The sequence below is a fragment of the Podarcis pityusensis genome (genome assembly GCF_964106645.2).
Source record: "Podarcis pityusensis genome assembly, chromosome: 13".
Lineage (NCBI taxonomy): Eukaryota > Metazoa > Chordata > Lepidosauria > Squamata > Lacertidae > Podarcis > Podarcis pityusensis.
This window is the reverse complement of record NC_138038.1, coordinates 21,970,439-21,991,480: the sequence shown is the minus strand read 5'-3', so window position 1 is coordinate 21,991,480 and position 21,042 is coordinate 21,970,439. Positions and strand designations below refer to the sequence as shown.

Here is a 21,042-nt window from a genome sequence, read left to right as displayed (position 1 = left end):
GTCTGCTATCTATTTAGTCATATTTCATTTTTTTATCTTGTTTTTGCTGTTTCAGTTTTTGTAAACTGCCCTGGATTCTATCCCGGAAAGGCCAGTATTACACAATACATTACATAAATAACATTTCATTATCACCCATTCCCCCTCCCAAAACAACAGAACAAGTACATCATGTAAGCAAACATTTATATTAAACATTAAGGGGTATTCTTGCTGGAAGAGCAAGTGGACATTTTCATCCGCTCTGGAGTGCCTCAAAAGCAACTTACTAGAGTTACACCCTATTAATAAAATGTGCATGCATTGAGTTCACAGAACTCCTATTTGGTTTCACAGAGTACCGTATTTTTCGCACCATAGGACGCACCGGACAATAGGACGCACTTTGTTTTAGAGGGGGGAGAACAAGGAAAAAAATTTCTCCCCCTCTCTGCCCAGCGCCCCTTCAGCGAAGTGGCAGGAGGCGCTGCGCAGAGAGGGGGAGAACTTTCCCCCTCTTGTTTTCCCGCTCTAAAACAAGGTGCCGTTTAAGGTGCGTTCAGGCGGCTACCTTGGAAGCCTGGAGAGCGAGAGGGGGCGGTGTGCACTGACCCCTCTCGCTCTCCAGGCTTCAGGTTCATTTCGACCTGCTCTTTGGGGCTGGCGGGGGGAAGCCCACCACCAGCCCCAAAGAGCAGGTCAGGGAGCAGCGGAAAGGCGCAGCAGAGAGGCTCCTGCCATAGCCGCCCGTCACCTCTCCAGCCGGGAGAGCGCGCGCGGGGCTAAAGCAGCCCCCTGCGACCCTCTCCCGGCTGGAGAGGTGACGGGCGGCTATGGCAGGAGCTTCTATAGCCGCCGGTCACCTCTCCAGCAGCCCCGCGCGCGCTCTCCCGGCTGGAGAGGTGACGGGCGGCTATGGCAAGAGCCTCAATAGCCGCCCGTCACCTCTCCAGCCGGGAGAGGGTCGCGGGGTGCCCGCGCGCGCTCTCCCGGCTGGAGAGGTGACGGGCGGCTATAGAAGCTCCTGCCATAGCCGCCCGTCACCTCTCCAGCCGGGAGAGCGCGCGCAGGGCTAAAGCAGCCCCCCGCGACCCTCTCCCGGCTGGAGAGGTGACGGGCGGCTATTGAGGCTCTTGCCATAGCCGCCCGTCACCTCTCCAGCCGGGAGAGCGCGCGCGGGGCTAAAGCAGCCCCCCACGACCATCTCCCGGCTGGAGAGGTGACGGGCGGCTATTGAGGCTCTTGCCATAGCCGCCCGTCACCTCTCCAGCCGGGAGAGGGTCGCGGGGCTATGGCGTCTTCGCTCCATAGGACGAACACACATTTTCCCTTCATTTTTGAAGGGAAAAAAGTGCGTCCTATAGAGCGAAAAATACGGTATATTCAGTGCACTGCTTACCTTCATCCCAACACAGTAAGACACACACAGCAGGATGCTTAAAAATATTTAATAATATTACAACAGTGAGCATGTGACATAATTTTTTTAGGAAGCTGTACAAGAGATGAACATTAGGCCGCATTTAACATTTTGCCTCTCTATTTATCAGCCTGCGAAGTCTGTTTTAATTGATAATAAACTTCCATCGGGATGCTTTCATGCTTGCTAAATCAACGAGAGTTGTGAATCCAGTACTGCCTCAATATCCAGATGGAAATCTGCATTCCAGCATATACCTCGTTCATGATCTGATCCTCATTTCCAAATCCACTTGATATACAGAATTTAGCCATCCAACTTTGCCCCACCCAGGATACAAACATGCAACAAACAGAATACAAGTTGTGCCTGAAGCAATGAGCAGAAATGGGAAGAAAGTTCATCAAAGGGCTTCCGACTTGTCCAGAGTCCCTGTCTCCTTTGCTTCAACTGATTCACAGTTCTGCTGTTTGACATACTGGTCCAGCAAGGAAGTCAAGTGAACAGGGCCGCGTTGTAGAAGTGTGCTAGTCTGGGATGTCATGAGAGAGAGGGCACCCACGACCTCCCCTTGGGCAGTCACCATGGACGGCAGTTTGGCATAGTTTGTGAAACCTTGTTTGCTTAGGATGGTGTTGTCAACACAAGCTCCTGGAAGGATGAGAAAATAGGCACCATCAGGAACATCCAGAAGTACTAAAAGTAAAAAAAGTGATGACAGATACCAGTCATAATATAGATATGGAAGCTTGGGAATGATTGTGGAACATGGATATAAAATTTACAGCATGTTATAGTTTAAGGGAAAATTACCGTACTTTTCCATGCATAGGACTCGGTATTTTTTTGTGAAAATCATGATAGAAAAAGGGGGTGGTCTTATACATGGATAGTGCCATGGGGTGGATGTTTGATTGGTTGCTGCCGTGGCCATCAGCAGCTATTGTGAGTGTTATTGGTTGCTGCGTCAATGGGTGGTGGTGATTGGCTTGATGCTGCAGCAATAGGGCGGGCGATTGTCAGCTTCTGCCAGTGAGGGGACAGAAGAGAGTCGGATTTTGTAATGCCGGCAGGTGAATGATTTTCAGCAATTTCCCCTAAAAAAAGCTCAACAACTCTGCCATCTCCCCCCATTTTCTTAAATTTGAGCCCCCCAAAATATAGACGGAAAAGTACGGTATATGAAAATGATATATTGTTTGTATCTAACACCAAGTAAACGGGCAAAAATGTATAAATCTAAATCAAACAAATGTTGGAAATGTAAAGAGAAAGAGGGTCTTTTCATCATATGTGGTGGTCTTGTAGTAAGGTTAAAGATTACTGGGAAATGATATATAATGAATTGAAAAGGATGTTCAAAATAACTTTTATTTTAAAAAACCCCAGAAGCTTTTCTTTTGGGAATTATGGGGACAGAACTACCTAAATTGTATAGAAATTTATTTACCTATGCTTCTACAGCAGCAAGAATGTTACTTGTCCAAAAGTGGAAAGAAGCAGAAGTCCCAGTAAAGGAAGGATGGATACAAAAACTTATGGGATATGCAGAAATGGAGAAACTTACCGGAAGAATAAGAAATCAAAATAACAAACTTTTTGTAAAAGAATGGAAATGGTTTATTGAATATTTACAGATAAATTGTAAACAGATAAAAACAATAGCAGGATTATTGTAATAACTTGCAGTTTTATAAGTGTATATATTTACAGTAGATAATTAAATGAGCAAGTTAAATGAACTTGGATATGCAGAAGGTATTAAAAAACAAATTTAAGGAACCACAGAAAGCGGGAGAAGGAACTCAAATTTTGAAATGTTCAATTGATTGTAAATCTAATCAAATGTATAAATTTGAAAAGTATAAATAAAAAACTAAAAAAAAAGTGATTTGGAAGAGGGTTGCCAAATCAAAACATTATAGTACTGGTCGTAGATTGAATAATTTTTTTTAAAGGACAATCATTTTTTAAAGGAGACATAGGGTTGTATCCAACAACGTCCTACTCAAAGGAGGTGCACTGAAATTAATGGACTAACCTGGAATAATGGTGTGCTGAGTCTTGGTACCCAGGCAGACAAAGCTGGGTTAGCACGGGGAATTCAAGTTCATGCACCCGAGTCTCAGTTTTTACCCACCTCTTCTTTCCAAAGAACTTTGCATGTTTCCCAAGTGGTCTCACATCCAGGCTATTTCCAGGGTCAGATTCCCTTAGCTTTGGTAAGGAATCTGCATCGTCTGTCTTCAGACCATTCTATGGCCTCTCCCTGTAGCTCGATGTTCACTGGTTTCCTCTCTGTTATTAAGAGCCTTTCCTTCATTGCTGCCTGACTCACCCCTCTGCCATCCACACTTGTTGTTGCTGGCATCCCCCACTTGTTTTCCCCAACTCCTATCTTATTAGCTGAATAAGTTGATATACTCTATTCCGAACTTAAAAATGGAAAGCGTAATGCTGGCGGTCAACAGAAGAGGTTTAAAGACTCTCTCAAGGCAAATCTAAAAAAAAATGTAGTATAAACCCAGACAACTGGGAAACACTGGCCTGCGAGCACTCCAACTGGAGAACAGCCTTTACCAAAGGTGTCATGGACTTTGAAGGTGCTTGAACTCAGGACAAAAGGGAGAAATGTGCTAAGGCACGCTTGGCAAATCCTCACCGTGATCAAGTCCCACCCGGAAACCTATGTCCCCACTGTGGAAGGATGTGTGGATCCAGAATTGGCCTCCACAGTCACTTACACACTCAGTGTTAAAACCGTGTTCATGGAAGACAATTTTACTCGGCTACGAGCGATCACCAAAGATAAGCCTTTTGAATAGGGACTGCACCACAACTGCCTTTTGTATTCACTTTGATGCTTCAAACTATTTAATAATATTACAACAGTCAGCATGTGATGTAATCTTTTAGGAAGCTATAGTACAGAGATGAGCATTAGGCTGCATTTGCCTCTCTATTTACCAGCCTGTGAAGTCTGTTTTAATTGGTAATAAAATTCCATCGGGATGCTTCCATGCTTGCTAAATCAACAAGAGTTGTGAATCACTGCCTCAATATCCAGATGGAAATCTGCATTCCAGAATACCTCAACTCATGACCTGGTCCTCATTTCTGAATCCATTTGATAACACAGAATTTAGCCATCCATCTTTCAACATTTACCTAGGAGACTGATCTGTGGCACACCCCTCAGGACTCGCAGCATTTCCTGTGCCCTCGTTTCCGGACTCATCAGTAGGAGGTTGCGCCCCACAAAGAGAGGGAGGAGATTCTTATATTTGGATTCCGAAAGAAAGGGTATCATGACCTGGAAAGGTGGAAGTAAAGAACCAATTAAACATGGGGGAAATACCTGCTGAACCAGGGCAGGACTCCAGTTTTGATTTACAAGTGAGTTAAGTGAATACAGATAATATAAGTAGTATAAAATTATTGGAAGTTATATATTTTAATTTGTCATGTAAGTGTAATATATTGTATTTGTTTATGTTCGTTATTTCTATCTTTTCTTATTTCATTGTTTTCATTCATTTGTATTGTTTTCTGTATTATATGTTATCTTATGTATGTTATGTATTTCATGTATATTTGTCTATGTGAAAATAAACATTTTCTAAAAAAAAAAAAGAGAGAGTTAAGTGATGCTGTAACTACAACCTCTCTTATTGCGTTGGAACTTTTAAAGGACCATGAAGGGTCTCCGGGTTGCGGTCTGGCACCACTAGCTATAAGGCAACCTTTAGTTGAAGGAAAGGCTGAATCTAGTTAGGGGGATATGGGGAAGAAAATACAGGGGACTGGGAGAAGTAGTTGGATTAGTATGCTGTAGAATTGGACTGAGCCATTGGACTGGTCAGACTCTAATTGCTATTTGATATTTTCCTGCTATACATTGGGCAAGGGACGAGAAGGCCCTCTAGGGAATTTTGCCAGCCAAATCAAAATTTCCGCTTCACTCAAAATTCCTTGGATGTTGTTGTTTCTGAGCAGACGTCTCCAAAAGGGTCTCAAAATTTCGCATGCCAAACTTGCTGGAAATTGGTGCTTTCTAATGAAATCCATTCTGAAGGAAATCAGCCCTGAGTGCTCACTGGAAGGACAGATCCTGAAGCTGAGGCTCCAATACTTTGGCCACCTCATGAGAAGAGAAGACTCCCTGGAAAAGACCCTGATGGTGGGAAAGATGGAGGGCACAAGGAGAAGGGGACGACAGAGGACGAGGTGGCTGGAAAGTGTTCTTGAAGCTACAAACATGAGCCTGACCAAACTGCGGGAGGCAGTGGAAGACAGGAGTGCCTGGCGTGCTCTGGTCCATGGGGTCACGAAGAGTCAGACACGACTAAACGACTAAACAACAAATGAAATGCCTAAGCAACAGCAGTTTCTGTTTATCTGCTGCCCAGATACAAAGTCTGTCAAGATATCAATGAATACTGGCACCTCATGCAGCATTTCATATATCCAATACAGCAGATTTGAATGTCAAAGCTTAGCTCTGATTAAGGTTTGCTTTCACAGGATACGGAAAATTGCTTGGGGGAAAATGAGGCAACATGCTCTAAGGCACGTTGCCCTCTCTATTCCTAAAAGAACTGTTTGCATGTAACTGTACCTCACTGGGGAAGTATTTGACATGGATGTTGTACTTCCGCAGTCGATACCCCATGAGTACCATGTCATTTGCAGGAACTTCGTTGTACTGGCAGATAGCAATCATTTTACTCTCGTGGAAAGCTTGTTCGACATCTCGACGCAACAGCTTCACGTAGCCATTTTCCTGGGGAAGGCGAGAAATTTTGTTTGCTGCCATTAGACTTGAAAAGAGTGAAAACCCACAAAGCTGCTGAAAGCTACACAGATGTAAATCCTGTGCTGCAAAAGGCAGGCAGAGTGCAGAGGTTTTGAGTTAACTCTGTAGGTAACATAAAGGTTCTGTTCAGTTGCAAATTGAACAGCAATGGCAAGTAGTATGCATGCCTGTTCAGAAAACAAATGAATTAGATTAAACTTGATTTAAATCAGTGGTTTAAATTGACATGGTGTTCCCGATGATTTAAGCAACTGATTTAGATCTACTTACCCTGCCCAGGGAACAGGGCATTTCCATGCTCTGTGCATACCTAGTGAAGCATTAAAACCAAATGAAATGTTTTCATTCAAGCCTGAACTCTGTTAGAAAGTTTTCGTGCTATGAAGCTTTATCCCTGTGACTTCAAAGAATCACAGAGTTGGAAGGGACCCTGAGGATCATCTAGTCCAACCCCCTGCAATGCAGGCATATGAAGCTGCCCCAGATGGGGATCGAACCTGCAACCTTGGCGCTATCAGCACCACACTCTTAACCAACTGAGCTATATCCAGGCTAAACAGGCAACATGTGCAAAACCTACTATAGTGATTATCACTCATTATTATTTATTTACTTCTATACTACAAACTCTTGTAAAATATATATTTGTGAGTTACGGAAACCAACTTTAGAGTGATGAGCAGCCTTCCCTGTATCACATAGCAATGAGGAAAGTTTCAGTAATTGTTTGTCATAGGAGAGTGAATTCCATTAGGTAATAAGACACCTTTGCATTACCCTAAGTAGTTCCTTCAATTCAAGCCCTTAAAGAGGATTCTCTGCAAATGAGTCCTTTTTCAAGGACTTCATTTTCCAGAACAAAAATTCAGTGACCTGTTTTGTGTACCTCCAATCCTTCACTTGGGGCAAACAGTTAAGAGCCAAAGTGACAAGGCTTGCCAATGATTGTGCCTCAAAAGGTATGTATGTGTGTGTGTGTTTATACACACACACACACACTCGTACCTTGGATCCCAAACGCCTTGCAAGTCGAATGTTTTGGCTCCCAAACTCCACAAACCTGGAAGTGAGCATTCAGTTTGCGAACGTTCTTTGGAACCCAAATGTTCAACACGACTTCCACAGCTTCTAATTGTTTGCAGGAACTTCCTGCAGCCAATCGGAAGCCGCACCTTGGTTTCTGAACGTTTTGGAAGTCGAATGGACTTCTTAGGTACCGCTGTATATATATATATATATGTGTGTGTGTGTGTGTGCGCGCGTGCGCACACACACACACACACACAGCTATATTGTAGAAAAACCTCAAAGCAGTTTACAGATAAAGCAATAAAATTATCACCAAAAGTTTACAACCGTAATTTAAAACATACAGAACATTAAAACCACGGCAAAGTAGACTAAAACAAATAAAACTGCCTAAAACTTTCTAAACATCAGAGTAGGTGGGGTAGTCTTGTCTATATAATAATGTCTTCAGCAGGCACTGAAAGGAATACAGGGAAGATTCAGGAAAAGAGCAGAACATCAAACATCATTTGCATTCAGAGTTCATAACAGCCCTGCTGCAATTGGCAAAAACACGGATAAAGAAGGGCAGAGAGCCTACTCTATGATTTTGCGGGCTCTGCACCATAGAGTTTAGACAGTAACAATCAGCGCAGAAGGGTGTGTGGTGTTGTTACCTCTTCAACTTGTTTCACTTGGGGTTTGATGCACCTCTCCGGGATCAAAGGCTTTGGTGGGATGTATTTTGTCACCTCCATCAGCTTCTGACGCACAAAATGCATAGGTCTCCAATGGCGAGTGACGGCTTTGGAGCCATGGCGAATAAGCTGAAGGGTGGGCAGCCAGTCTGGAGCAATGGAAAAAGCAGAACAATCAGAATGGCTAGGCCCCCCAAGACACAACCCCCAAATGTAGGACATTCTGTGGGCTCTCATACTGTGTAATCCCATCCTTTCCAACCATAAAAAACTGAGCTAAGGGGAAGCATAGAATCCTAGTGTTCCAAAGGATGAAATAGCCACCCACTCAGGTGTTGCCACTCCACATACTAATCCACACATTCCAAACTAGTGCTCCAGAAACATGCAGCGACATTAACAGACACTTACAGAGTAGAAAGCTTTGTGACTCATGCAAGCCAGCTAAATTACAGATTACAGCAGAAGGTGGAAAAATTAAAGGCACAAAGAAGCATCCGAATGCTGTTCTACATATTTATAGTGTGCCTATAGGTAAAGTATTGCATGCAGCTCTGGTAACTCAGCGTCAGAGACGAGCTGAAACAGGTTCGAAAGCGCAATTTTGAATGTGTATGCACACAGGAATTCTTAACACAGCTTGAGTGGGGGGTTTACCAAATGTTAATGGCCTGGAGGGACAACAGTATGGCCTATTCCTAATGGTACTAGGGAAGTACCATATTTTTCTGTCTATAAGACGCCCCCATGTATAAGATGACCCCTATATTAGAAAATGAGGGAAGCAGGTGGCGCTGCGGGTTAAAACCACAGAGCCTAGGACTTGCCGATCAGAAAGACGGAGGTTCGAATCCCGGCGACAGGGTGAGCTCCCGTTGCTTGGTCCCTGCTCCTGTCAACCTAGCAGTTCGAAAGCACGTCAAAGTGCAAGTAGATAAATAGGTGGGAAGGTAAATGGTGTTTCCGTGCGCTGCTCTGGTTCGCCAGAAGCGGCTTAGTCATGCTGGCCACATGACCCGGAAGCTGGAAGCTGGCTCCCTCGGCCAATAAAGCGAGATGAGCGCCGCAACCCCAGAGTCGGTCACGACTGGACCTAATAGCCAGGGGTCCCTTTACCTTATATTAGAAAACAGGGGAGGACTGAGCTTTTTGGGGGGTTATTTGGGGAGGAATGCTGAAAATCGCTCACCAGCCAGAATGCAGCACACAACTGCTAGCGTTTCAGAAACCACCTATCAGCTGCCCAATCGCTGCCATTAGCCCTCCCGATTGTCGCTGCAGCAGCCAACAGACAGCTGCCCTTGTCGCAGCAAGCGGGAGTGTGATTGGTGGCCGCTGGCGGCAATCAGGCAGCTGATAGGTGGTTTCTGAAACGCGAGCGGTTGTGTGCTGCATTCCGGCGGGTGAGCAATTTTCGGCATTCCCCCCCCCCCCCGCAACAATCAAGTGGCCAATGCTGAAAATCACTCATCCGCTGGGATGAAGCACGAGCCCGAGATTTTAAGTGGCGATTGACCCGTCGTCCCCACCCCACCCCACCCCCACCTGTGTATAAGACGACCCTAAATTCTGAACCTCATTTTTGGGTCAAAAAAGCTCGTCTTATACATGGAAAAATACAGTAAATGTAAATTCTGAGTATATACCGTATTTTTCGCCCTATAGGATGCACTTTTTCCCCTCCAAAAATGAAGGGGAAATGTTTGTGCGTCCTATGGGGCGAATGCAGGCTTTCGCTGAAGCCTGGAGAGCGAGAGGGGTCGGTGCGCACCGACCCCTCTCACTCTCCAGGCTTCAGGAAGCTATCCGCAAGTCTTGCAAGCCCGGCGGGAGGTCCCGCGGGCTCGCAAGGCTTGTGGGCAGCACCCTGCAGCCCACAAGCTCGGGGGATAGCGGGGAGGCGGAGCACGCCACCCCGCTATTCCCCGACCTGATCTGGAGGCTGGCGGGGGGAGAAGCAAGCTTGCTTCTCCCCCCCGCCAGCCCCACAAGCTCGGGGGATAGCGGGGAGGCGGAGCGCCCCACCCCGCTATTCCCTGACCTGATCTGGAGGCTGGCGGGGGGGGGGGGAGAAGCAAGCTTGCTTCTCCCCCCGCCAGCCCCACAAACTCGGGGGACAGCGGGGCAAGCCGCTGCCCCACAGAGGCTAGAGAGGCTGTCCCTGAAGGCAGAAGAGGGAGACGGAGCGCTCCGTCTCCCTTTTCTAGCTTGGGGATGGCTGTGCAAACCTGAGGGGGGGGGGGGAATAAATTTTTTTCCCTTGATTTCCCCCCCAAAAAACTAGGTGCGTCCTATGGGCCGGTGCGTCCTATAGGGCGAAAAATATGGTAATTAATAGCAAGGGACAAAGTGGTAAGGAACGTTATTTTTGCTGTTATGGTATCAGAGGCACAAAGAACTTAGGACTGCCTCCCATTCATATTTTTTAGAGACAGTCTGCATTTTGGGTGCCTCAGGTAGGAAACCCATTATGGGAAGATTTTCTCCAGATTGTTACCATATTCAACAAACATTCCAATGGCCTATAATACATTTCACAAGAATGACAAATGATAGAGTATGTATTTTAAGAGACCTAACTAAATCTATTTTCTACCAAAGATTCCTGCATTGCAGGGGGTTGGACTAGATGACCCTGGTGGTCCCTTCCAGTTCTATAATTCTACGACAGCGCAATCTGCATGCCCACCAACTTCACTTCCACTTCAGTGCCAGACTGGGTAATTTTCCTTGCCACAACAAATTCGATCACACATCTGAGTAAAGGCAAGTTTGGGTTGCGGTCAAAATCCGAATTTCTGAGAACTTTGAGCCTAGCGCTCCCCACAAGAGTCCTTCCAGCGCTGCACGGGTTTAAATAACAGATGCAGCTGCCTTTAGTTCTGCAACACCTTATTAGCCTTGAAATGAATGACTGGACACGCCACAGAGTCTGTCCAATTAAAAAAAAAAAAGACCACCCCAGAAATGCCACATGCTGGATCTCGGATGGTGGAGTGGGAAGAAAATTACAGTATTAAGATTCTGGATTTCAACAGGGCGAGACGTAGGGCACTGGATCCCCACGAGACTAGAGGAAGGGGAGAAAATGCAAGGCGTGAAAGGGGCAGTTCTTAGCAACCAGTATCTGCAGGAGAACAAAACTTCCCCAACAGCGATCTTGCCCTTACCGGTTTTGCAAAACCTTTTGCACCAGCGAGTAACGGCAGCCATCTTGAGGGGTGTGCGGGGAACAGAAGCCGAGCATTATGGGATGGGAAGCATAGCTCCTCCTTGGGTGGGCGGTGGGGAGGTTTAAAGGAGAAGGAACCCATTTTTTCCCCTTATGAAGCCTGACAAATAAAAAGAAACCTCCTGGCTATTAGCAACGGGTTGCGCGCGCTTTTCTGCTACACAATTCTTTCACAGAAGGGAAAGGCGGAGGTTTTTGTTTCCCAGCAGCCCTCGCTTGTTGTTGCTAAGGGAAGACTTCACGACCTCCTCCATCCACTCCCCTAAATGCGCCAAGCTGTTGCTTCTTAAAAAAATAAAATCTCATCGAGACCCACCCCGCCCCGTCTCTCGCTACAGCTGAGACCCTTCCTCAAGACCCCCCACTCCAGGTGTGCTTAAGGCCTCCTTCGGACTGGGGCTCCCCCTCTCCTCAAGGTGCAACTCGGAAGACCCCTTTCTCAAGCCTTTGAGGCTTTGCAAAGGATGCCCCGCAAGCCGCCTAACCTCCCTCAGGAGAAACATACCCCAATGCATGCACTCTCCTTGCTAGGCTGAATCCTGCTGCAAGCTCTTGCCCGAAAGGGCACTGCCCCACCCCCACAAATCACCCTTCTCTCTCCCCTCCCGCAGTTGCCGCACGGCCACTTTCAAGGGAAGCCTTCCACGCCTTCCTACGGGGAATCCCACATCACCCTCTCTGCCTGTTGCTAAGGAGATCCCGCGACTTCCCACCCGTTGCTAGGCAACCTCCAAGCTGCTGCTGCTGCTAAGGCCGTTTCTCCCCTCCCCGCTCCCAGGGCTTGTTGCCAGGACGACCTTGACACTAGTTCCGAACGGTTGCTATGGAGATTTCCAAACTGTAGCTGCTTCAGGTTCCCTTCCTCCCCGCCTCACAGCACCACAAATTCCCAGGGTGCCTCACACTCAGCATAGATAGGCCTGTTGCACTGCTGGGAGTGGTGTGGGCAAGGTATCCCGGCTGGTGACCCTTTCCATCAATGATGTCAGGAGGTGAGTAATCGTGTCTGAAGGTGTCTTAACCCCTAAGTGGGGCTGGTTCTCTGTGTGTTATATGTACAGGTACATTTTGTTGTTGTTTAGTCATTAAGCCGTGTCCGACTCTTCGTGACCCCATGGACCAGAGCACGCCAGGCCCTCCTGTCTTCCACTGCCTCCCGCAGTTTGGTCAAACTCATGTTGGCAGCTTCGAGAACACTGTCCAACCATCTCGTCCTCTGTCGTCCCCTTTGCCTTGTGCCCTCCATCTTCCCCAACATCAGGGTCTTTTCCAGGGAGTCTTCTCTTCTCATGAGGTGGCCAAAGTATTGGAGCCTCAGCTTCACGATCTGTCCTTCCAGTGAGCACTCAGGGCTGATTTCCTTAAGAATGGATAGGTTTGATCTTCTTGCAGTCCATGGGACTCTCAAGAGTCCCCTCCAGCACCATAATTCAAAAGCATCAATTCTTCGGCGATCAGCCTTCTTTATTGTCCATCTCTCACTTCCATACATCACTACTGGGAAAACCATGGCTTTAACTATACAGACCTTTGTCGGCAAGGTGATGTCTCTGCTTTTTAAGATGTTGTCTGGGTTTGTCATCGCTTTTCTCTGAAGAAGCAGACGTATTTTAATTTCGTGACTGCTGTCACCATCTGCAGTGATCATGGAGCCCAAGAAAGTAAAATCTCTCACTGCCTCCATTTCTTCCCCTTCTATTTGCCAGGAAGTGATGGGACCAGTGGCCATGATCTTGGTTTTTTTGATGTTGAGCTTCAGACCATATTTTGCTCTCTCCTCTTTCACCCTCATTAAGAGGTTTTTTAATTCCTCCTTACTTTCTACCATCAAAGTTGTGTCATCTGCATATCTGAGGTTGTTGATATTTCTTCCAGCAATCTTCATTCCGGCTTGGGATTCATCCAGTCCAGCCTTTCACATGATGAATTCTATATAGATACCCACAACTATATCTGTGTAGGACTGGCTTTTGGGGAGGAGGAGAAATTCAGCAGGTGGAAAACTTCCTTTATCATCATTATGGGCACTCCAGGTACTCTCCTGTGCCAATTGCTCTTAATAATTTGTTAGATCTTATTTGCTTTCCATTATAAATATTAAACAAGTTTGCATGTAAGAGCTAATGCCCAAAATTAGCTGAACTTGAAAATTAAAATCCTTTTGATTGACTGTGCATTGTATTATAGGGCTATTATTATTATTAATTTCTATCCCACTTTATATTTTTAAGGAAAAAAACCTCAAAGCGGTTTACAACCTACATTAAAATGTCAAATAAAACAATCCACAGTACAGAAGAAAGTCAAATATAAAGCATACATTTGAAGCAATGCAATTAATGGGAAACAAAAATGTTGTTTTGAAGATTTCCAAAGAAAACATTACAAAGGAGATCAAGTGCAAAATGCACATTTAACACAGCAAAGTTAACAAACAAAATTAATAATAACATTTCAAAAGAAAACATTACTAAAGAAAGTAAAATATAAAATGCACATTTAAAATGGCATAATTAACAAGAGACTAAGAATATCTCAGGCATAGAACGTATCTGCTGCTGTTGCTGCTGATCTTGCAAATCATGGTTCATGATGGGCAGCAGCTGTGGAATTTTAAGAAAGTGTCATGGGCGCCAGTCACAATATGGCTGCCATGGGAGCATCAGATAGCACAAAATGGCTGAGACAGGACTACAAAATGGTGGAGACATGTCAACCTACACCAACCACTGCTGCATTTGCTCAGAGAACAGGTCTTGCAATGTTCCTCTGTTCAGAGGAGAAAGGAAGATGGTTGTTCAGTCTTGCCAACCAACGGAGGGCTGATGTCAGTTTTTCTGGTTCTTTTTTTAATGAGAATATGCAGGCATAACTAATCAATGTTAAGTGTCTAAATATACAAATATGCACTCAGTCTCTTCCTTAAAACCATATGAATGTAGTCAGAGCCTTGATGGATGACATCAAAGTCCACGTAAGCTTCCTTAGCAGAATCCCAGCAACCAGCAGGTGCCAGGTGATCCACTAAAAAAGGACTGGAGCAGATCATTAAGCAAACAGTCTGTGAGCACCTAGAAAGGAATGCTGTGATCACCAATAGTCAGCATGGATTTCTGAAAAATAAGTCATGTCAGACTAACCTGATCTCGTTTTTTGACAGAATTACAAGCCTGGTAGATGAAGGGAACGCAGTGGATGTAGCCTACCTTGATTTCAGCAAGGCATTTGACAAGGTGCCCCATGATATTCTTGTAAAGAAGCTGGTAAAATGCGGTCTTGACTATGCTACCACTCAGTGGATTTGTAACTGGCTGACTGACTGAACCCAAAGGGTGCTCATCAATGGTTCCTCTTCATCCTGGAGAAGAGTGACTAGTGGGGTGCCACAGGGTTCTGTCTTGGGCCCGGTCTTATTCAACATCTTTATCAACGACTTGGATGATGGACTCAAGGGCATCCTGATCAAATTTGCAGATGACACCAAACTGGGAGGGGTGGCTAACACCCCAGAGGACAGGATCACACTTCAAAACGACCTTGACAGATTAGAGAACTGGGCCAAAACAAACAAGATGAATTTTAACAGGGAGAAATGTAAAGTATTGCACTTGGGCAAAAAAAATGAGAGGCACAAATACAAGATGGGGGACACCTGGCTTGAGAGCAGTACATGTGAAAAGGATCTAGGAGTCTTGGTTGACCACAAACTTGACATGAGCCAACAGTGTGACGTGGCAGCTAAAAAAGCCAATGCAATTCTGGGCCTCTTCAATAGGAGTATAGCATCTAGATCAAGGGAAGTAATAGTGCCACTGTATTCTGCTCTGGTCAGACCTCACCTGGAGTACTGTGTCCAGTTCTGGGCACCACAGTTCAAGAAGGACACTGACAAACTGGAACGTGTCCAGAGGAGGGCAACCAAAATGGTCAAAGGCCTGGAAACGATGCCTTATGAGGAATGGCTAAGGGAGCTGGGCATGTTTAGCCTGGAGAAGAGGAGGTTAAGGGGTGATATGATAGCCATGTTCAAATATATAAAAGGATGTCACATAGAGGAGGGAGAAAGGTTGTTTTCTGCTGCTCCAGAGAAGCGGACACGGAGCAATGGATCCAAACTACAAGAAAAAAGATTCCACCTAAACATTAGGAAGAACTTCCTGACAGTAAGAGCTGTTCGACAGTGGAATTTGCTGCCAAGGAGTGTGGTGGAGTCTCCTTCTTTGGAGGTCTTTAAGCAGAGGCTTGACAACCATATGTCAGGAGTGCTCTGATGGTGTTTCCTGCTTGGCAGGGGGTTGGACTCGATGGCCCTTGTGGTCTCTTCCAACTCTATGATTCTATGATTCTATGACTAGTCCCAACACTGAACTACAAATTATGTTCTGGTCATCCCTGCATAGCATTGCCATGTGTCCTTGTTTTCCAGGACACGTCCTCTTTTTCATGGGTAGAGTCGTCATAGCGAGCCACAGTTAAATGTAGAAGTCGGCAGATGCGTCCTCTTTTTTGCTCTTCAAAATAAGGCAACCCTAGAGCATCATGAAGTCAATGAATAGGAGGCGATTTGAGCCTTTAGAAGACATGCTTATTTTTTTATTACTACCCTTGGTCTAATATGCCACTTCAAGTGAATTGTTAGCTAAACATCACCTGGCTTTGCAATCTAAAGGGAATTCCAGTGGTTTTGCTTTCAGATAACTCACAGAAGTTGTCTCCCCATAGGAGGAGTGAGTATGACGAAATCCCTCATTGCTCAGAGGAACCTGAACATTCCAGTGGAAAAAGAGTCCCCAGAGAGTATGTGAGTATCTTATGGATGTTTAAGCTGGCATTAAGCTTTCATTCTGATGGTAATAATATTCAGGGCTGGAAGGAGAGGAGCTGTGGGGCTGATTTCTGATAAACTTCTCTTCCTTTTAGATCCCAAGCCTTGACTTCTCTTCATACCCTCCGGCTAGACAGAGAGAGAATTAGCTGCATCGCAAATCTGCAAGGATTAGAGCAGGTCCACAGCCTCTACCTGCAACAGGTAAAATATGTCACCACACCATTAAATGCCATGATACAACAACATTCTCTTGAAAAGATGGGGCTCTGTCAAAGCCTGGTCAGTTAGTGTAGAAGCATCCCAGGAGAAAGGTATCGGCCCAAGTTCAAGGACTTTGTGAAAAACTTTGGTTGTGTGTTGAAGGAGTATTGAACCAGGAACACAGGCAGAAAAAAAGTGTTTGTGTGTGGGCTCCATTATTCAGAGGCTCTGAAGCTGATTAATGTTAATTTCATTTTAGAACCAAATAGAGAAAATTGAGAACTTGAGCTGCTTTCCAAACTTGACGTAAGTGATATTACTTGTTTCCCCAACATTATACAGTGATTGTTCCGGTTTTTGAATGATTTTCAGAAGCTGAACATCTGGCGCAGCTTCCATGGCTTCCGATTGGCTTCAGGAAGCTACTGCAGCCAATCAGAAGTTGTGCCTTGGAAGTCAAACATTTTGGAAGTCGAACAGACTTCTGGAACGGATTCCGTTCAACTTCCAAGGTATGTCTGTATCTACAGTATCTATCTACCTACCAACCTACCTCCCTCCCTACCTCTAAAAGGACATTTTGTGTGGAAGTTAGAGAATTTCAACTGCTTCTAAATCAAGCCAACTGGGGAGTCAATATTTTGTTCAAGTAGTGAGTCCTGAAGGAGGAATAGGAAGTAGTTCGATGAACAGAGCAGGGAAGGCTGTGATGCATAGGAGGATCATGGCAGAAGACAACCAGGAGCAGAGTCGGAGGGGACAAGGCAGCCAACCAAAGATGAGTTAGAGGATCCACACCATACATGTAAAGTACACCCAAATCTCATTTAAAGCACATGACTTCCACCAAAGGATCATGGGAAGTACAGTTCCCCTTCCTATTTAAATAACATTCAATGCACATTTAAAACACTTGGCTTCTCCAAAATGTGCATTAAATGTTCTTTAAATGTATGGCGTGGACCTGCCCAGAGAGGTAAGAGGTATTATTCCCACCATGTAGAGAATATAGGCTAAAGGCCTTCTCTCTGGTGTGCTGGTTTTCATTGTGGAGGGGATATTTTTATGCTTCCATCATCAGGAGCAAAGGTACAGGGAGTTTTAATTGTGAGGAGCAGAAGTGCATTGCTAATTTTAAACCAATGCAGGGGATAAAGGATAGTGAAGGGAAAAGAGGCTGGCTGCATCTGGCTCTGAGAGTTGCATCACAACTCTTTCCTGCTGCCCAGTGAGAAGTAAATCACGACTTCAGTGTGCAGTTCCCCTTCTCTAGAAGGCAGAGTTATCTTTGGTCTCCTGGATCTCACCACCTCCTCCTATTGTGTTCTCACGCAACTGCAGTTTTCTGACACTAGCCGGGAACCGCATTAGCCAAGTGGAGAACCTCCATACTCTCCCAAAGCTGCAGTTTCTGGATCTCTCACAGAACCGCATTGAAACACTGGACACAGGTACAGCTTTTCCTACACTCAGCTTCACCACCTGCAATACTCTCTTGTGGACTATCAAGTCCCCTGGGATCCATTGTGGAAAACAACTCACCCATCCGCCTACTCTGGTGGGTATTAAGACTAAATCAAACTGGCCAGCTGCTTATCCAGCCAATTTGACTAATAAAACACTGGGCTAGGAGTACTCTGTGCATAAGTAACAAAACAAAACAAAACAAAACAAAACCCCTCTTGAAATCCAGTACCCGCCAACTCAATTTCTCTTGTGCAGGTGAATTTCCCACTGGGTTGACAAATCAGATCTGTTTGCCACCCTTATTTTGGCCTCAGAAGCTAGTACAGTGGTACTTTGGTTCTCAAACTTAATCCATTTGAGAAGTCCACTCGACTCTCAGAACGTTCAGAAATCAAGGCACGGCTTCCAATTGGCTGCAGGTGCTTCCTGAACTCAAGTGGAAGCCACATTGGATGTTTGGCTTCCGAAAAAATGTTCAAAACATACTTACTTCTGGGATTTTGGTGGTCAGGAGCTGATTTGTTCATCAACTAAGCCATTCGAGAACCAAGGTTTGACTGTACCAGAAAGGCAGCTGCCCCATGTAAAAAAAGGAGCTCATCCCCCATTTTTTGCTTCATGTGCTAAACTTGAATAATCCTGTATCCAGTTTGCATTTATTCCCATCAGCTTCCCCGATTCTGCCTAACTTTCTGCACAGATGAGCTGCCCCGGAGCCTTGTGATCCTTGACCTGACAGGAAACGAATGCACTAAGCAGAACAACTACAGGTAACGCCAAGAATCGATCCACGCTTCTGCATAATATCCCACCCAATAGCTTTAGGCATGTGCATCATGCCCATGTAGAACCTACAGGTGAGGGATGAAGAGTGCAACGCTCCCATCCGGTTCCCTGTGTTGGCATACCTGCCCCATCTCTGGGACCTGCCTGCCTGTTGCCTGGGCATCCTGCAGGAAGGGAGGTTTCTATGCACAGTACCATAGGAAAAACTCAAGGGAAGGATCAGAATAGATGGGAGATGTGGGAAGTGGTGGCAGGGCTTTTGAAGCAACAACAGCATGGCTTCTAGCAGCTATTGGGGGGGGGGCGGGGAGGCCTCTGTGTCTGATTCTTCATTCAAGTGCCAAAGAAATGGGTGCATCTAGGAAGTTTGCCTCTCCTTTAGCAACTGTTCCCACCTCACTAGGGGGCTGCCATGGGCTTTGAAGATGTTTTGTTTGATGCCCAGCTTGAGAACTCTTGCTTCCTTCTGCCATCCCAAGGGAGCGCGTGTTGGCAGCTCTGCCCCATCTGAAAGAACTGGATACGCAGGGTGTTTGGAAAGACACCGTCCAAACTGAAGAAGAGGAGACGGACAGTTCAGAAGACAGCGACGAGGATTGGTCTGATCTCGCTATACCTCTGAGCGTAGAAAAAGGTACCCCCAAAGTTTCCAGGCCAGGTTTTAGGTGTTAGGAACATCAGGGACCAAGGACCTGCTTTGCGTGGTGCCTCTTCCACGCGAGGTCTGGAGGGTAGCAACAGAAGAACGGGCCTTTTCTTAGTTGGAAATAACTTGCAGATAACTACAGTGGTACCTCGGGTTACATACGCTTCAGGTTACAGACTCCGCTAACCCAGAAATAGTGCTTCAGGTTAAGAACGTTGCTTCAGGATGAGAACAGAAATCGTGCAGCAGCAGCAGCAGCAGCAGGAGGCCCCATTAGCTAAAGTGGTGCTTCAGGTTAAGAACAGTTTCAGGTTAAGAACAGACCTCCAGAACGAATTAAGTACTTAACCCGAGGTACCACTGAATGTCACTTCTCTCTGTTATGGAACTATATGTAGCATTCCCAGAGGGTCTTCCCATTTATAGACTGACCTGACCAAGCACTCCATAGCTTCAGCAGAGCAGCTGCCTCATATCCCTGGGATAATTAAGTGCAGGAAATTTGAGTGACACTCCAACTTCCTGCCTGATCTGGTTCCGAGGCCAAAAGGGCAGTCGTTCCAGTGACGCACACTAGTCAAAAACTTGTGGGGTTCCACTAGTCATCTCCACATAAAGGAACACTCTGTGCCCATTCTAGAGGCAGCAGCTGCTGACGCAGAGCTTCCCACGCCTCTCGAGCAAGTGTCTTCCGGATGATGCAGACTCCATGTAATTGCAAATAATTCATATTATTTTGGCCAAGAGTGCACACACTGTTGCCCTTAAAAAAATTAAAACCCCCTGGGAAGTCATAGATTCTCGTTGCACATTTGCTGAGAATGGACAGTAGGAAAAGGAATTGGCGGGGAGGCGTTTCTCTAGTGCCAGACACAGCGGGCCTGCTTTTTTACTTATATCCTCTTCATTTGGCAGACTTCTTTGCTGACCTCCGTGAGGAGTTAGGCGCCCACTCAGCCCAGCGGAGGGAGGAGGAAGCGAGGGAATATGAAGACCGTTTGGAGGAGCTGAGGCAGATGCAGAATCTGAGAGAGCTGGTGTTCAACACAAGTGAAAGGCCGCCCTGGCCATTCGGTGTACCGGAAATAATATCCGCAGCCCCAGAGGGGAGCGTGCTCCAAAGTGAATATCCCCACCACCCTCCTTCCAACCTTTCAAAAACGGCAAACCCAACACCCAAAAAGGGGCCAAGAGCCCCAAAGGGGAAGGCTGGCGGCTCAAGTCCAACACAGCTGAAAGCTTCAAAGGGAGAGGGGTCTGGTGTAATGAAAACCACAAGCAAAGGTGTAAAGAAATGATTAGTGCATCCTTTTGCTTTTCGTTTTTAATTTTTGCTTTTTTCTGTCAAACAAATACAATACTTCCTTGAATCTAATCAGCAGATGGGTTGTTATCCATCTTTTAAGTGTGGAGGGGCATGACAAGGAGGCAGAAAACTGACAAAGGCCCTCTGCTGAAACCTGTAGGCAGTACTTCCTCTAAGTGAAGGCTGCAATCGGCGAGGCCAGTTGCAGGTTTACTCAGGCCAATGGGGCTTGCTCCTTCCTAAGGACATGCAGGAAGGCTTTTTTGTGCCTGTTGAAATTCTGACCTGCTTGATGAAAACCGGCTTACCTGTGAAAACTATTCCTGGGAAGTATAGAGTTATGAGGCCGCTCAGAATTCCTTGTTAGGAGTTTGGAGCTGCCCAAAACTTGGCGAGGAAACAAAATAACGATGCAGGTCTGAAACCTTGCATATGCCTTTTAAAGGCAATTTGCGTCATCTCCCCAGTGTATTTGTGCTATATGCAGGTTCAGATTAATCATAGAATTGCACCATCAAACCTCTGAAATGCTTGGGATGGGTTATTTGTTTAGAAGGCAGCTCCATCCCAAATCATCTCAGCAACTGAGAACAGTGGTAAGGCTGAGGATACAGAGCTCAAAAAATAAAAATAAAAAAATCAGGATTGCAGCATC

General features: G+C 45.8%; 2 protein-coding genes across 4 annotated transcripts; one reads left to right on the top strand and one right to left on the bottom strand.

The window, feature by feature from the left end:
• Positions 1–1,411: 1,411 nt before the first annotated feature.
• On the bottom strand, positions 1,412–11,244 carry MRPL10 (mitochondrial ribosomal protein L10). Its single transcript, XM_080979512.1, has 5 exons — positions 11,092–11,244; positions 7,901–8,070; positions 6,018–6,182; positions 4,568–4,712; positions 1,412–2,050 (listed from the first exon to the last, which is right to left on the bottom strand). The coding sequence occupies exons 1-5, from the start codon at positions 11,132–11,134 to the stop codon at positions 1,803–1,805; spliced, it is 771 nt and encodes a 256-aa protein (XP_080835638.1). The 5' UTR covers positions 11,135–11,244; the 3' UTR covers positions 1,412–1,802.
• A 568-nt stretch (positions 11,245–11,812) lies between these two features.
• LRRC46 (leucine rich repeat containing 46) lies at positions 11,813–20,456 on the top strand. 3 transcript variants are annotated; one of them, XM_080979482.1, is made up of 9 exons: positions 11,813–12,145; positions 13,029–13,186; positions 15,876–15,954; positions 16,074–16,182; positions 16,442–16,488; positions 17,524–17,633; positions 18,299–18,419; positions 18,915–19,069; positions 19,997–20,456. In XM_080979482.1, exons 2-9 carry the CDS (start codon positions 13,174–13,176, stop codon positions 20,377–20,379), a joined length of 1,017 nt encoding a protein of 338 aa, XP_080835608.1. In that variant the 5' UTR covers positions 11,813–12,145; positions 13,029–13,173; the 3' UTR covers positions 20,380–20,456. The 3 variants fall into 3 exon arrangements, with proteins under 3 accessions (XP_080835608.1, XP_080835607.1, XP_080835609.1); XM_080979481.1 differs by lacking the exon at positions 13,029–13,186 and having other exon boundaries at positions 11,855–12,145; XM_080979483.1 differs by lacking the exon at positions 13,029–13,186 and having other exon boundaries at positions 11,886–12,145; positions 18,350–18,419.
• Positions 20,457–21,042: the final 586 nt, after the last annotated feature.